The sequence below is a fragment of the Drosophila nasuta genome, chromosome 2R, assembly GCF_023558535.2.
Source record: "Drosophila nasuta strain 15112-1781.00 chromosome 2R, ASM2355853v1, whole genome shotgun sequence".
NCBI classification, from domain to species: Eukaryota; Metazoa; Arthropoda; class Insecta; order Diptera; family Drosophilidae; genus Drosophila; species Drosophila nasuta.
Window position 1 is genome coordinate 11198336 of NC_083456.1, and position 15921 is coordinate 11214256.

General features: G+C 34.2%; 5 protein-coding genes across 5 annotated transcripts; all 5 read right to left on the reverse strand.

The window, feature by feature from the left end:
• Nucleotides 1-1125: 1125 nt before the first annotated feature.
• On the reverse strand, nucleotides 1126-2616 carry LOC132786276 (uncharacterized). Its single transcript, XM_060792771.1, has 2 exons — nucleotides 1513-2616; nucleotides 1126-1450 (listed from the first exon to the last, which is right to left on the reverse strand). The coding sequence occupies exons 1-2, from the start codon at nucleotides 1856-1858 to the stop codon at nucleotides 1266-1268; spliced, it is 531 nt and encodes a 176-aa protein (XP_060648754.1). The 5' UTR covers nucleotides 1859-2616; the 3' UTR covers nucleotides 1126-1265.
• An 835-nt stretch (nucleotides 2617-3451) lies between these two features.
• Nucleotides 3452-4899, reverse strand: LOC132786272 (uncharacterized). The gene is made up of 2 exons (XM_060792766.1): nucleotides 3817-4899; nucleotides 3452-3750 (listed from the first exon to the last, which is right to left on the reverse strand). The coding sequence occupies exons 1-2, from the start codon at nucleotides 4871-4873 to the stop codon at nucleotides 3566-3568; spliced, it is 1242 nt and encodes a 413-aa protein (XP_060648749.1). The 5' UTR covers nucleotides 4874-4899; the 3' UTR covers nucleotides 3452-3565.
• Nucleotides 4900-6061: 1162 nt separating this feature from the next.
• Nucleotides 6062-7444, reverse strand: LOC132786275 (uncharacterized). Its single transcript, XM_060792770.1, has 2 exons — nucleotides 6384-7444; nucleotides 6062-6320 (listed from the first exon to the last, which is right to left on the reverse strand). Exon 1 carries the CDS (start codon nucleotides 7419-7421, stop codon nucleotides 6471-6473), a length of 951 nt encoding a protein of 316 aa, XP_060648753.1. The 5' UTR covers nucleotides 7422-7444; the 3' UTR covers nucleotides 6062-6320; nucleotides 6384-6470.
• A 4273-nt stretch (nucleotides 7445-11717) lies between these two features.
• On the reverse strand, nucleotides 11718-12779 carry LOC132785319 (uncharacterized). The gene is made up of 2 exons (XM_060791364.1): nucleotides 12150-12779; nucleotides 11718-12083 (listed from the first exon to the last, which is right to left on the reverse strand). The coding sequence occupies exons 1-2, from the start codon at nucleotides 12706-12708 to the stop codon at nucleotides 11890-11892; spliced, it is 753 nt and encodes a 250-aa protein (XP_060647347.1). The 5' UTR covers nucleotides 12709-12779; the 3' UTR covers nucleotides 11718-11889.
• Nucleotides 12780-14386: 1607 nt separating this feature from the next.
• Nucleotides 14387-15866, reverse strand: LOC132786566 (uncharacterized). Its single transcript, XM_060793122.1, has 2 exons — nucleotides 14731-15866; nucleotides 14387-14666 (listed from the first exon to the last, which is right to left on the reverse strand). Exons 1-2 carry the CDS (start codon nucleotides 15785-15787, stop codon nucleotides 14482-14484), a joined length of 1242 nt encoding a protein of 413 aa, XP_060649105.1. The 5' UTR covers nucleotides 15788-15866; the 3' UTR covers nucleotides 14387-14481.
• Nucleotides 15867-15921: the final 55 nt, after the last annotated feature.

Below are 15921 nucleotides of genomic sequence, written 5' to 3' on the forward strand. Positions count from 1 at the left end.
ATGCGGGAACAGTCGTCTCAATCTTTGAACCTGATTGTAAATAAATTTTTTGTTGCTAATTCCAAAGGTAGAAAAACTACAATACTTGATTGTATTGTAGTATTAGAGTAAGAAAGCTCCAGTCATCTATGCTCGACTGTGAAATACCCGGTACCCGTTGTAACGAAAAACAAGTTAGAAAGCTAGTCGAGTGTGGTCGACTGTGAGATTTCCGCTACCCATTTTGAATAAAAGCAAAATATTGTGGTATTATTTTCAAAATATACCGAAAATACTACAAAAATACTAAAAATATACCAGAAGGTATATTTGGTATATCGATATGGTACCACATTCAAAATATGCCATAGACGGCATTATGTACCAGATTTTCGGCCAAAGCAACTAAGACCCCTAGTAAGAAAGCGTTTTTGCCCATACAAAAGTATTTCTTTAATACCTTCCACAATTTGTATCTGATCGCAATCAAATGCTCTATCTCTTATAGTCTCTGAGATCTAGGTGTTCATACGGACGGACGGACAGACGGACATGGCTAGATCGTCTCGGCTGTTGACGCTGATTAAGAATATATATACTTAATAGGGTCGGAGATGCCTCCTTCTACCTGTTACATACATTTCCTGTCGGCACAAAGTTATAATACCCTGCTACCCTATGGGTAGCGGGTATAAATACTAAAATATTTTAAAGACTATATTTTATATATCGAAATTGGCGTGACGGACATCCAAACATTTTCTTGGCGTTGATGCTGATCAACAATATGTATACTTTACGGGGCCGGAGTTGTCCCCTTTAGCATGTTACTTAAAGTTTCTGTACGCACAAAGTTATTATAATACCCTTCTATCCTATCATTGACGAGTATAGAAAGCACGTCGCTATAAATGTATGTGTGGCTTCAATAATTTCATCATAATAGCAAATAGAAAAATAATCCTACTGAGCGCTATCAGAAACAACCGCAAACATGGATTAGCCTCTGTATACTAGAATCCAAAATAATATATCTTTCTATTACCGTAAACAGGAAGAAAAGCTTAAGCGGTGCAACAATCGATATTCTTGGATTTTAATTTCCAACATTTATCTTAGGATTATTTTTATTTAAGAAAAATACAACTTTTTTATCAATCCACACAATTTTATTATAAATATTTCTAGAAGATTATCTTCTACTAAAATGTGAATAGTCTTAAGTTATGACCTTTAAAGGCTGTGCAACAAGATGGAGTAACTTTTTATATATTTTATCGAAGTATTTATTGTAACTGTTCGAAGTATCCCAAATGAAGCATACGAGGCAAAAGATGCTTCAAATCGTCAATATACTCCTTGCTGTGATATAACTCACGACATTTCTCAGTATTTTCCATGAATTCTGCTGGATCCTGTCCGTTACGCATATGATTAAAGATTGGCAGAAATGTACTCATCAAAAATATTTCTGCGAAACAAAATGCAAAGAGTTAGTATCTAAGAAATGGGTAATTCATATAACCAACGTACCGGAATATTTTCTGTCAAATAACTGCTTTCGAAACTCAACCAAACTAGGCTTCTTTCCCTGATAACCAATTTTTTCTAATGTATTTGCGAATGTTGTAAAATAGTGGTAGATAAGTTCATCATAGTTGTCCCGTCGATCTTCAGGACTAAAGAGCATGTAGACCGCATAGAGCACGTCATTTGTTATAGATCCTACATACGACATCTGAAAGTCGAGCAACATGCAGTCGGTTCCCCTGAACATCATATTTTTTACATGGAAGTCTCCATGACAGAGTACATAGTAGGCATCTTCTTGACGATTCTCTCTGTATTCACGTATTATATTAGTCCATCGTTCAATCATAACATCTTTTATGGGCTCAAAGTACTTTCGGTATTTTTTTTAAACTTTCCACACTGTCCAGTGCTTCCAAGAATGTCGGAAACCCAGATTTTAATATATCTTGTTCCAGGAAATTTGGTAATGTTGTGAGATCATACTGCAACTTATCGAACAGTCCTGATTTGTCTTTTAACAACTTAAAACTAACTGCCTGCCATTTAGCCAGTTTTTTCAACGCAGTTTTGATTTCATCTAAGCTTGCTGGTCTTTTACGTATTACTTCGTAGTTTTGAAGAACCAGATCTTCGAAAACCATCACTTGACGCGGTTCCAGACTGTGATAAATGCAACGGGCACAAAACGTAATCTTATCACCTGCTTCAGATAGTATTTCCTCGAACTTTGGTAGTATTTCAGTGTACATAGCGATCTCTGTGGGGAAAATGTGCGAATCACCTAAAAATTCCTTTTTATGTCCTTCTATTTCGGGCATGGTCTTAATTATCAAGGACTTAGAAAGTGTTTTGTTATGCAGTGAGTAATCAACTTTAGTCCCGAAACATGACACTTGCGTAGTGATCTCCTTTAGCAGTTGCTGGTGATGTGTTAAAGTCAATCACTTTCACATTAGGATCCTTAAGATGATGAACTAAAACATCCTTAAAGAATTGATTATTCAACCAAGCGGGAGCTTCCAACTCATCTGCATTATAATTGTCAATGTTTGGCGTCATTTTAGTGATATTCTTCGTGTGTTGCCGGTCTCGAATTCAGAAAATAACTAACAGCGAGTCTTGCGACGCTCTGTATTTATTCTATTTGCTATCACTCTTTATCTTTAGCATACCAACAATGCTTATATTAATTTCGTACTTGTGTGCAATGCGAAATGATAGTAATCGAAAGCTTTTCAATGAATCTTGAAGTGTTGATAGTAATTGATAGTATACAATCTAAATTTGTATACCCTTCCATATATGAATTTGACAATGTCTTTTGAAACGTTTTATTCAATATGAATATTTATAAGAAACTTACTTTGAAGTAACATTTCAATATTCATAATTAACTTTCTTAGCTGAAAATATTACATTTTAGCTACAACTTACTTAATTTGTTTTAGCCCCTTGAATTATTGCACCGTATTATCCCTATTTAGGATTATTATTTTATTAAAAAATAATTAAACAAATAGTAAAATACATTTTTGCAAAGCCTTCAAAACTTCAACAATCATCTTGGTCATACTGGTTATTCAAATTAAAGAACGCCACTTTTGGTAGTACTTAAAACCGTGGCATCACTTAAAAATTGTATCATGCAATGCATTAGACACAAAAATCAAGTATAATATCGACTACGAAATACCCTAAAACTTCAAATTGAATTTATTTTTCTTTAACAATATCATTTGTATGGTCTTATCTGATCGATAAGACTCTATCTTAAATTAAATATTTTCTTATTTGTCACCAAGCAAGGAAAAGCAATATGATTGAATATTCCTCCTTTTACCTGTTGCATGCATTTGAACAATTCTATTATTCTATTCTATTAACCCAATTTATTAAAAGAATTTTTTATTTTTTGAATATTATTTAATTGTTGTATCAATTGCAGGAAAGTTACAGCTCTTTTAATATCACTTAAAAATACACCTTCCTTCTTATAAATTCACAGAATTTTTTTCCAAGCTTCATTCGCTTAAATATACCATATTTAACGAATTCATTCTAATTGTTCAAAATATCCCAAGTGAAGCATACGAGACAACAGATGCTCCAAATCGTCAAGATATTCCTTGGTATGATATAACTTTCGACGTAACTCTTCGTTTTCCATTAAGTCTGCCAGAGGCTCTCCATTTCGCACATGATTAAATATTGGTAAAAATGTACTTATCAAAAAGATTTCTGCGAAATAAAGAAGCATGTTAATATATAAGCAATTATTGTAAGTTATTAATGTAGTTAACACACCAGAATATTTTCTGTCAAATATCTGCTTTCGAAATTCAACCAAACTAGGCTTCTTTCCTTGGTAACCAATCTTCTCTAATGTATTTGCAAATGTTATAAAATAGTGATAGATAAGTTCATCAAGCTTATCTCGGCGATCCTCAGCACTTAAGATCATGTATACCGCATAGAGCACATCGTTTATTATAGATCCTACGTAGGACAACTGAAAGTCGATCAACATGCAGTCCGTTCCCCTGAACATCATATTTTTTAAATGGAAGTCTCCATGGCATAGAACGTAGTAAGCATCTTCTTGACGATTCTCTCTGTATTCACGTATTATTTTCACCCAGCGCGGAATTACAATATCCTTAATAGGCTCAAAATACTTGACGTATTTTTTTAAACTTTCCACACTTTTCAGTGCTTCCAAGAACATCGGAAATCCAGTGGTCATAATATCTTCGTCCAAGAAATTTGGCATCGTTGTTAGATCGTACTGCATTTTATCGAGCAATCCTGTTTGGTCCTTTAGGAGCTTAAAACTAACTGCCTGCCATTTTGCCAGTTGTCCCATTCCAGATTTTATTTCTTCTATTGTTGCTGGCCGGTTACGAATTACTTCATAATTGTGGGGAACCAGGTCTTCTAAAACCATCACTTGATGCGGTTCCAGACTGTGATAAATACAGCGTGCACAAAAAGTAGTCTCATCACCTGCTTCAGACAGTATCTCTTCGAACTTGGGCAATATTTCTGTATACATGGCGATCTCCGTAGGAAAAACGTGCGTGTCATCCAAAAAGTCTTTTTTATGCCCTTCCTCTTCGGGCATTGTCTTAATAATCAACGACTTTGAAAGAGTTTTCTCCTGTGTTGAGTAATCAACATTTGCTCGGAACATAATACTTGCATAATGATCTCCTTTAGCGGTTGCTGGCGATATGTTATAATCAAGCACTTTTATATCCGGATCATTAGAATATTGAGTTAGAATATCCTTGAAGAATTGTTCGTTCATCCACGCGGGTGGATTTAACTCGTCAGCGTTAAAATTATCATTAGTTGACGACATTATAGGTGTCAGTTACCGGGGCTAAGCTCAACAAATAACTAATTCTGTATCTCCTGAAACTGCATATTTATATCATCTTGAATCTTATCTGAAATTTTAAAGCTTTTAATTTCAGTCTTAGGTGAAATTCTCGTTTGCTTTTAGAAACTTCTGGATTAATCTGTAACTAGTAGGTAAGGTATATTGTTTGATACGCTAAATATATTATAGGACACAGCTTGCCACTTTATGGAAAAATTCAATTAATGTGCTAAACATATGTTTAAACACACCATATGAATATTAAGCAAATATAATGAATGTATGTACATACAATTTGTCGAGATTGTTAAGGTTGTTTCCATTGTAAATTGAGAAAAAAAAATAAAAATAAGAGTATTTAAAAATAAGAACATATATGTATATACATACGTATATTAATCACGGAAGCAATTCCATTGTATTATTTAGTTACATCTTAGAATTGATAAGTTTTGTAATATTTTGATAAGAATTATCAGGTAAACAAATAGATAGGTACTCCAAAATTTTGATAACAATTATCAGACAAACAAACAATTACATACATTTGGATGTTCAAAGTATTATTTATAAAAACAATTTCCATTTGTAAGTTCTAGTAGTGTTATCAATCTTAGCAGACCCTGTATTTAGTAGGCAGACTATTTTACTGAATATTTAAAAACCCTGAAAGTATACAGCATAATCTAGTCGAGCTAAAAGTATGCTTATCCCCAAGAAACATACAATCGAGTGTGTTCGACTGTGAGATACCCGTTTTGAATAAAAGGAAATTATTTCGGTATTATACCGCAATGGGTAGCGGATATCTCACAGTCGAGCACACTCGACTGTAGCTTTCTTACTTGCTTTGTCTGATGAAAATAGTATATATATAATCTATTCCTCGCTGAATTATTGAAGGTTTAGAGCTTTGTAAGATTGCTTATGTCATTATTTACCACTATACTACTATTTACGTGTTGTATTTATATTCGGTTACTTAAAGCTCTAACCAAAAATATATTAAGCATCAACAATTATAAAAGTTAGAATTATCGGTCATGAACTTTAAGTTTGCAGAGTTTATGTCAAGATAATAGTTGGTTGTTCAAACCATTTAATAATTGTTATTGCCATATGACATAGCATAATCACAGAAATGAAACTACGTCCCAAGAATATTCATACTATGTATTTATATATTTTTATTGACTTTGAACGCTTGTATTATATTATAGATAAAGATAAGAGTAATACATTCATTCAATCTGCTCAAAATAGCCTAAATGAAGCATACGAGGTAGCAGATATTCCAACTCTTCATGAAAGTCTTTATCATCAAACATTCGAGCCAATTTTGAAGGGTCCGCCATCAACTCTCCAGGATCTTGGCCTTTTCTCACGCAATTAAATCCAGGCAAGAATATTGACATTAAAAAAATTTCTGTGAAAAGAAATTATTAATAAGATTAAATTTAGACAACTTGATCTGCAATTTTAAATTTACCATTATGTCTCCTTTCAAATAATTGCTTTCGAAACTCAACTAAGCTTGGTAACTTTCCTTGATAGCCAATGGTTTTTAAAGTTTTTGTTAAATTAGTGAAGTAAAAATAAATAAGCTCGACATATCTGTCTCGACGCTCTTCGGGGCCATAGAATAAATACATGGCATACATGTCATAGATCCTACATAGGATATTTGGAAGTCCAAGAGCATGCATTCGGTTCCCTTAAACATCATATTCTTTAGATGAAAATCGCCGTGGCATAAAACATAGTAAGCATCTTCTTGGCGATTCTCTCTGTATTCACGTATGATTTCAACCCAGCGGCTCAAAAGAGTCTCTGTTAATGGCTCCAGATATTTGAGATAACCTTTTAGCTTATCATTCTTTCCAAGTGACTTGATTAGGTTTGGTAGGCTAGTCTTCATGAAATCCTGTTCGAGGTAGTTGGGAACTTCAGTCAAATCATACTTCATTTTATCGAACACTGTAGGATCTTCCTTGAGCAACTTGAAACTAACTGCATGCCATTTGGCCAGCTTCGCAATTGCAGCTTTGATCTCCTCCAAGTTAGCTACTCTCTTCCGCACAACCGAGTAACCCTGAGGCACCAGATCTTCGAAGACCATCACCTGGCGCGGTTCAAGCGTGTGATATATGCACTTGGCACATAAACTTGTCTCGTCGCCAGCCTCGCGTAGAATTGCCTCCAATTTTGGTAACACTTCTGTGTACATTGCAATTTCAGTTGGGAAGAATTTCGCCTCGCCGAGAAACTCTTTCTTGTGCTCGGGCATTGTTTTGATGATGATTGGTTTCGAAAGCTTTTCATCACCTATTGAATACTCAATCTCTGCTCGAAACATAATACTCGCATAATGATCTCCTTTAGCAGTTGCTGGAGATATTTTAAAGTCTATCACTTTCACGTTAGGATCATTATGATCATGCGTTAGAACGTCTTTAAAGAAGTGTTCATTTAGCCATTCAGGTGCTACCAACTCATCGGCATTATAGTTATCAATATCAGCTGACATTTTTGTACGTGCTTTATGTTGAATGTTTATAAAAAAGACTAAAAACTTGCAAGACTGCTGTCCCAATTTATATACGATTTTTTGTAGGTGGAGAGCTTTTATTGAGCTTTTTAGTTGATAATTTTTTTGTAAGCTTAAGTGTTGAAAATCTGTCCAAAATTGTGAAATGTGTTGGCGCCATTTTAAATTGTGCAGATTTACTAAATTTATTATGTCGAATATATTATAAATACTTATTTCTTGTTAAAATAATTCATGTTCTTAAATATTGGTATATAATAAATCCAATATGTTAGCTACTATTTGTAAATAAATTAATAGTTTCCTTTTAGAGAAATACACGCAATATTTTTAATTTTAATACAGAATAATGGCAACTTAATCATCATTAAAATATCCCATCTTTTCCATGCGCTCTAGATGAAATTCCACCTCGTCCTGATAATCCTTATCCTTATACATGCTAGTTCGTCGGCGAAACGGATCAATGGCGTTCTTTCGCGATGCAATTTGAATAGGCAGAAAGGTTGTGAGAAGCATAAGTTCTAGAAATAAAATTGATAAAATCGCTTAGATTTAAAATATTATTTCTTCTTCACTCACACTTACCATTGTATTTATTATCAATCAGCTGACTTAGGAACTCTTGAAAACTGGGTGCCTTTTTCACACTACCAATTTTTTTGTAAAGTATCGACAAAAGTCTTTAAATAATGCGATATCAATTCGTCACGAAGCTTTCCACGCTCATCAGGGCCAAAAAAACATGTACATTGCATAAAGGAAATCATTGACCAAAGGTCCCACATGGGAAAGTTGAAAGTCTATAAACATGCAGCTGTTATTCTTGAACATTAAGTTCCTTATGTGAAAGTCGCCATGACATAGAACATAATGTGCATTCTTCTGAGGATTCTTGCGATACTCTCCCAAAGAATCCGCCCATCGTTGAATCAAGTGGCCTCGCATCGCTTCAAAGTGCTTTTTATACTTTTGTAAGCTTTCCACCTCATTTAGCATATATATAAAGTTTGGTAGAGCGTTCGTGAGGAAACTTTGATTCAGAAAGTTGGGAAGGGTAGATAGATTATACCGCAAGTGATCGAATAATTGAGGTTCTTCCGTTATCATTTTTTTGACTAATTGCATGCCATTTGGCCAATTTCTCGAGTGCAGCGTGAATCTCTTCTATGTGGGCGGATCTGTCACGTATCACTTGATAACCCTGAGGGACCAAATCATCAAACACCATCACTTGCCGTGGCTCCAAGCTATGATAAATGCACGGCACATATAAACTAGTATTGTCTCCTACGCTTCGAAGTATTGCCTCAAATTTGGGTAACACCTCGGTATACATGGCAATTTCAGTGTGGAATATGTGTGAATCATCGACCATTTCTTTTTTTTCGCCCGCCTTGCTCGGGCATTGTCTTGAGGATTAAAGATTTTGAACACGATCCATTGGAAGTTGTATACTCCACAAAAGCCCGAAACATAACACTTGCGTAGTGATCGCCTTGTGCACTTGCCGGCGACAACTTGAGATTATTTATTATTAACTCCGGCGCATTCTCATACTTGATTAATATTTGCGTGAAATATTCCGTGTTTAGCCATTCGAGAGCCTCCAGTTCATCGGGATTAAACTGGGATGACATTATTGTTAACGACAATTGTTTATATTTGCAACGCGTAATGTTTGAGAACTCACTAAAAGAAAAGCATTGAACGAATTATATTTTATATCTGTGTTTGTCGCTTGAGAGCTTTCAGAGTAAATACAGAAAAACCCACAACATGACCAATAACAACAGAGAGCGAGAGAGCGACTTAATATTAAACGGTGAGAAAAATTTAATACTTTCACTGACTAACGCAATAACACATTAAGATTTTATTATTTGTATAATGTGTTGAGTTTAACAAGTTATCAAACATTACGCTTTTCCATATAAGGTTATCTTGTAGATAGACTAAGAGAGGGAAAGAATCAATTAATTGTCAAAAACTCAACGAAAGACAAGTTGAGAGAGATAGCAAGTGGCCCAAAGAGAGGGAGAGCAAGAGAGATTTTTGTTTTGTTTACAAATCATAACAAGTCCAACCATATTTGGAGAGAACTGTTGCCGCTAAAGCTTCGATAGTGACCAAAACTTTTCCGCTCTCATCAGAAGGTATTATTTAGTGGTAGTTTGCCAAGCTTTTTCTTTATATGTATTATTTTGGTATATTTTGTATAGTCTATACAAAATATATTGCAATGTATATATTGAAAATATTAAATGAAATCTTTTAAAATACTGAATATTATATGTTTTATTTTTATATTGTGATGAGTTTAGTTATGTTACATAAAAGTAAATAGATTAGTTCCTTAAAATAGTATTTGATAATAACAATGAAGCTATACAAATATTTGTATATTAAAAAGTAATAATTGTTTGATATTTTGTTTAATTTGGTTTTCAATATATATTTGTATTATTATAATAAGAGTATAGAAATGTCTTAATAACTATCAAAATATATGCAGGTAATAACGAAAAATCACAAAAATAAAATGATTGAAACTTTACTGATCTGCATCGAGTAAACCCTGGTTGTTAAAGATAGGCAACAGTTTTCGAAGAACTCTTTGCGTTATTGGGTTGTTATAGCAACCATTCTTAAAATTAATACCACGCTGATTCGTCGACATTAGAGCATTAAAATCCGCATCTGCTGTTTCCACATTTCCATGGGAAGAAGGGCATTTAATTTATCGGCGTATTGCTCATATCCTGGCCATTGTGCGACACGTCTGCTGGCTGCCTGTAGCATGCCCAGAAAGCATGGCGCATTTAGTCGAGCTAAATGTACGCTTATCCCCAAGAAACATAATTTTAAACCACATAAATAACAATTAAGAAAGCCACAATCGAGTGTGTTGGACTGTGAGATACCCACTACCCGTTTTGAATAAAAGGAAAATATTTCGGTATTATACCGCAATGGGTAGCGGATATCTCACAGTCGAGCACACTCGACTGTAGCTTTCTTACTTGCTTTGTCTGATGAAAATAGTATATATATGTTATAATATATTCCTCGCAGAATTATTGAAGGTTTAAAATTGTTTAATAATAAACTTTCTTAGCTGAAAATATTACATTTTAGCTACAACTTACTCAACTTGTTTTACCCCCTTGAATTATAGCACCGTATTATCCACATTTTGGATTACTAATTTATTAGAAAATAATTAAACAAATTGTACAATACACTTTTGCAAAGCCTTCAAAGCTTCAGCAATCCTCTTATTCATGCTGGTTATTCAAATTAAATAACGACACTTTTGGTAGTACTTAAAACCATTGTATCACTTAAGAATTGTATCATGCAATGCATTAAGTACAAAAATCAAGTATAATATCGACTACAAAATACCCTAAAACCTTAAATTGAAATTATTTTTCTTTAACAATATCATTTGTATGGTCTTATCTGATCGATAAGATTCTATCTATAATTAAATATTTGCTTATTTGTCAGTAAGCAAGGAAAAGCAATATTATTGAATATGCCTCCTTTTACCTGTTGCATTTGCATGCAACAATTCAATTAACCCAACTTATTAAAAGTATGTTTGTATGTACCCGCTACCCATAGGGTAGGAGGGTATTATAACTTTGTGCTGGCAGGAAATGTATGTCACAGGTAGAAGGAAGCATCTCCGACCCCATAAAGTATATACATATATTCTTGATCAGCATCAATAGCCCAGACGATCTAGCCATGTCCGTCTGTCCGTCTGTCCATATGAACACCTAGATCTCAGAGACTATAAGAGATAGAGCTATAATTTTCGACAGCATTTGTTATGCTTGCACGCAGATCAAGTTTGTTTCAAATTTTTGCCACGGCCAGTTCCGCCCCCGCAAATCAAAAAAATCGAATAACAAGCGTAATTGCAAAGCTAGAATTTTGGTATATACAATAATAACTGTAGTATTTATGATTCCTGAAAATTTGATTGCGATCAGATAAAAATTGTCGAAGTTATTAAAGAAGTACTTTTGTATGGGCAAAAACGCCTACTTACTAGGGGTCTAATTTGCTTTGGCCGACAATCTGGTATATTGTGCCGTCTACGGTATATTTTGAATGCGGCACTATATCGATATACCAAATATACCATTTGGTATATTTTAGTATTTTTAGTATATTTTGTATATTTTAATAATAATACCCCAAAATATATTTTTAGTATTTTTGTAGTATAATTGGTATGTTTTGAGAACAATTCCGCAAAATGGGTAGAGGATATCTCACAGTCGAGCACACTTGTAGCTTTCCTACTTGTTTTAATATTATTTAATTGTTGTATCAATTGCATTAAAGTTACAGCTCTTTTAATATTAAAAATACATCTTCCTTTTTATAAATTCACAGAATTTCTTTCCAAGCTTCACTCGCTTAAATATATTTAACCAATTTTTTCTAATTGTTCAAAATATCCCAAGTGAAGCATACGAGACAACAGATGCTCCAAATCGTCAAGATATTCCTTGGTGTGATATAACTTTCGACGTAACTCTTCGTTTTCCATTAAGTCTGCCAGAGGCTCTCCATTTCGCACATGATTAAATATTGGTAAAAATGTACTTATCAAAAAGATTTCTGCGAAATAAAGAAGCATGTTAATATATAAGCAATTATTGTAAGTTATTAATGTAGTTAACACACCAGAATATTTTCTGTCAAATATCTGCTTTCGAAATTCAACCAAACTAGACTTCTTTCCTTGGTAACCAATCTTCTCTAATGTATTTGCAAATGTTATAAAATAGTGATAGATAAGTTCATCAAGCTTATCTCGGCGATCCTCAGCACTTAAGATCATGTATACCGCATAGAGCACATCGTTTATTATAGATCCTACGTAGGACAACTGAAAGTCGATCAACATGCAGTCCGTTCCCCTGAACATCATATTTTTTGAATGGAAGTCTCCATGGCATAGAACATAGTAAGCATCGTCTTGGCGATTCTCTCTGTATTCACGTATTATTTTCACCCAGCGCGGAATCACAATATCTTTAATGGGCTCAAAATACTTGATGTATTTTTTTAAACTTTCCACACTTTTCAGTGCTTCTAAGAACATCGGAAATCCAGTTGTCATAATATCTTCGTCCAGGAAATTTGGCATCGTTGTTAGATCGTACTGCATTTTATCGAGCAATCCTGTTTGGTCCTTTAGCAGCTTAAAACTAACTGCCTGCCATTTTGCCAGTTGTCCCATTCCAGATTTTATTTCTTCTATTGTTGCTGGCCGGTTACGAATTACTTCATAGTTGTGGGCAACCAGGTCTTCTCAAACCATCACTTGATGCGGTTCCAGACTGTGATAAATACAGCGTGCACAAAAAGTAGTCTCATCACCTGCTTCAGACAGTATCTCTTCGAACTTGGGCAATATTTCTGTATACATGGCGATCTCCGTAGGAAAAACGTGCGTGTCATCCAAAAAGTCTTTTTTATGCCCTTCCTCTTCGGGCATTGTCTTAATAATCAACGACTTTGAAAGAGTTTTCTCCTGTGTTGAGTAATCAACATTTGCTCGGAACATAATACTTGCATAATGATCTCCTTTAGCGGTTGCTGGCGATATGTTATAATCAAGCACTTTTATATCCGGATCATTAGAATATTGAGTTAGAATATCCTTGAAGAATTGTTCGTTCATCCACGCTGGTGGATTTAACTCGTCAGCGTTAAAATTATCATTAGTTGACGACATTATAGGTGTCAGTTACCGGGGCTAAACTCAACGAATAACTAATTGTGTATCTCCTGAAACTGCATATTTATTTCATCTCAAATCTTATCTGGAATTTTAAAGCTTTTAATTTCAGTCTTAGGTGAAATTCACGTTTGCTTTTAGAAACTTCTGGATTAATCTGTAACTAGAAGGTAAGATATATGTTTCTGATATGCTAAATATATTATAGGACTCAGCTTGCCACTTTACGGAAAAATGCAATTAATGTGCTAAACACATGGTTGACAGTAACACACCATATGAATATTAAGCAAATATAATGAATGTATGTACATACAATTTGTCGAGATTGTTAACGTTGTTTCCATTGTAAATTGAGTAAAAAAAAAAACTAAGAATAAGAGTATTTAGACATAAGAACATATATATACATACGTATATTAATCACGGAAGCAATTCCATTTGATTATTTAGTTACATCTTGGAATTGATAAGTTTTGTAATATAATATTTTGATAAGAATAATCAGGTAAACAAATAGATAGGTACTCCAACATTTTTATAACAATTATCAGACAAACAAACAATTACATACATTTGGATGTTCAAAGTATTATTCATCAAAACAATTTCCATTTTCATTTTCTAGTAGTGTTATCAATCCTAGCAGACCCTGTACTTAGCAGGCAGACTATTTAACTGAAGATTTTAAAACCCTGAAAGTATACAGCATAATCTAGTTGACCTAAAAGTACGCTTATCCCCAAGAAACACAATTTTAAACCACATAAATAACAAGTAAGAAAGCTACTATCGAGTGTGCTGGACTGTGAGATACCCACTACCCATTTTGAGTAAAAGCAAAATATTTCGGTATTATACCTCAATGGGTAGCGCATATCTCACAGTCGAGCACACTCGACTGTAGCTTTCTAACTTGTTTTGCCTGATGATAACAATATATGTACTATACTATACTATATATTATATAATCTATTCCTCGCAGAATTATTGAAGGTTGAAGGTTTATTACTATTTACGTATTGTATTAATATTTGGTTACTTAAAGCTCTAACCAAAAATATATTAAGTATCAACAATTATAAAAAGTAGCATTATCGGTCATGAACTTTAAGTTTGCAGAGTGTATGTCAAGATAATAGTTGGCTGTTCAAAGCATTTAATAATTATTATTGCCATATGACAAAGCATAATCACAGAAATGAAACTACGTCCCAATATTTTTATTGATTTTGAACGCTTGTATTATAGATAAAGATAAGAGTAATACATTCATTCAAGCTGCTCAAAGTAGCCTAAATGAAGCATACGAGGTAGCAGATATTCTAATTCTTCATGAAAGTCTTTATCATCAAACATTTGAGCCAATTTTGTAGGGTCCGTCATCAACTCTCCAGGATCTTGGCCTTTTCTCATGCAATTAAATCCAGGCAAGAATATTGACATCAAAAAAATTTCTGTGAAAAGAGATTATTAATTTGATTTCAATTTAAACAACTTGATCTGCAATTTTAAATTTACCATGATGTCTCCTTTCGAATAATTGCTTTCGAAACTCAACTAAGCTTGGCAACTTTCCTTGATAGCCAATAGTTTTTAAAGTGTTTGTTAAATTAGTGAAGTAAAAATAAATAAGCTCGTCATATCTGTCTCGACGCTCTTCGGGGCCATAGAATAAATACATGGCATACAATAAATCATTTGTCATAGATCCTACATAGGATATTTGGAAGTCCAAGAGCATGCATTCGGTTCCCTTAAACATCATATTCTTTAGATGAAAATCGCCGTGGCATAAAACATAGTAAGCATCTTCTTGGCGATTCTCTCTGTATTCACGTATGATTTCAACCCAGCGGCTCAAAAGAGTCTCTGTTAATGGCTCCAGATATTTGAGATAACCTTTTAGCTTATCATTCTTTCCAAGTGACTTGATTAGGTTTGGTAGGCTAGTCTTCATGAAATCCTGTTCGAGGTAGTTGGGAACTTCAGTCAAATCATACTTCATTTTATCGAACACTGTAGGATCTTCCTTGAGCAACTTGAAACTAACTGCATGCCATTTGGCCAGCTTCGCAATTGCAGCTTTGATCTCCTCCAAGTTAGCTACTCTCTTCCGCACAACCGAGTAACCCTGAGGCACCAGATCTTCGAAGACCATCACCTGGCGCGGTTCAAGCGTGTGATATATGCACTTGGCACATAAACTTGTCTCGTCGCCAGCCTCGCGTAGAATTGCCTCCAATTTTGGTAACACTTCTGTGTACATTGCAATTTCAGTTGGGAAGAATTTCGCCTCGCCGAGAAACTCTTTCTTGTGACCTTCTTGCTCGGGCATTGTTTTGATGATGATTGGTTTCGAAAGCTTTTCATCACCTATTGAATACTCAATCTCTGCTCGAAACATAATACTCGCATAATGATCTCCTTTAGCAGTTGCTGGAGATATTTTAAAGTCTATCACTTTCACGTTAGGATCATTATGATCATGCGTTAGAACGTCTTTAAAGAAGTGTTCATTTAGCCATTCAGGTGCTACCAACTCATCGGCATTATAGTTATCAATATCAGCTGACATTTTTGTACGTGCTTTATGTTGAATGTTTATAAAAAGACTAAAAACTTGCAAGACTGCTGTCCCAATTTATATACGATTTTTTGTAGGTGGAGAGCTTTTATTGAGCTTTTTAGTTGATAATTTTTTGTAAGCTT

Excerpts from the sequence above, each read along its gene's own strand:
- LOC132785319 (XM_060791364.1), bottom strand. The coding sequence starts at position 12,708 with ATGGGACAACTGGCAAAATGGCAGGCAGTTAGTTTTAAGCTGCTAAAG. Across the intron at positions 12,084-12,149 it reads ATTTGACAGAAAATATTCTG|AAATCTTTTTGATAAGTACA; the intron begins GTGTGTTAACTA and ends TTTATTTCGCAG.
- LOC132786275 (XM_060792770.1), bottom strand. The coding sequence starts at position 7,421 with ATGTCAGCTGATATTGATAACTATAATGCCGATGAGTTGGTAGCACCT.
- LOC132786272 (XM_060792766.1), bottom strand. The coding sequence starts at position 4,873 with ATGTCGTCAACTAATGATAATTTTAACGCTGACGAGTTAAATCCACCC. Across the intron at positions 3,751-3,816 it reads ATTTGACAGAAAATATTCTG|AAATCTTTTTGATAAGTACA; the intron begins GTGTGTTAACTA and ends TTTATTTCGCAG.
- LOC132786566 (XM_060793122.1), bottom strand. The coding sequence starts at position 15,787 with ATGTCAGCTGATATTGATAACTATAATGCCGATGAGTTGGTAGCACCT. Across the intron at positions 14,667-14,730 it reads ATTCGAAAGGAGACATCATG|AAATTTTTTTGATGTCAATA; the intron begins GTAAATTTAAAA and ends CTCTTTTCACAG.
- LOC132786276 (XM_060792771.1), bottom strand. The coding sequence starts at position 1,858 with ATGATTGAACGATGGACTAATATAATACGTGAATACAGAGAGAATCGT. Across the intron at positions 1,451-1,512 it reads ATTTGACAGAAAATATTCCG|AAATATTTTTGATGAGTACA; the intron begins GTACGTTGGTTA and ends TTTGTTTCGCAG.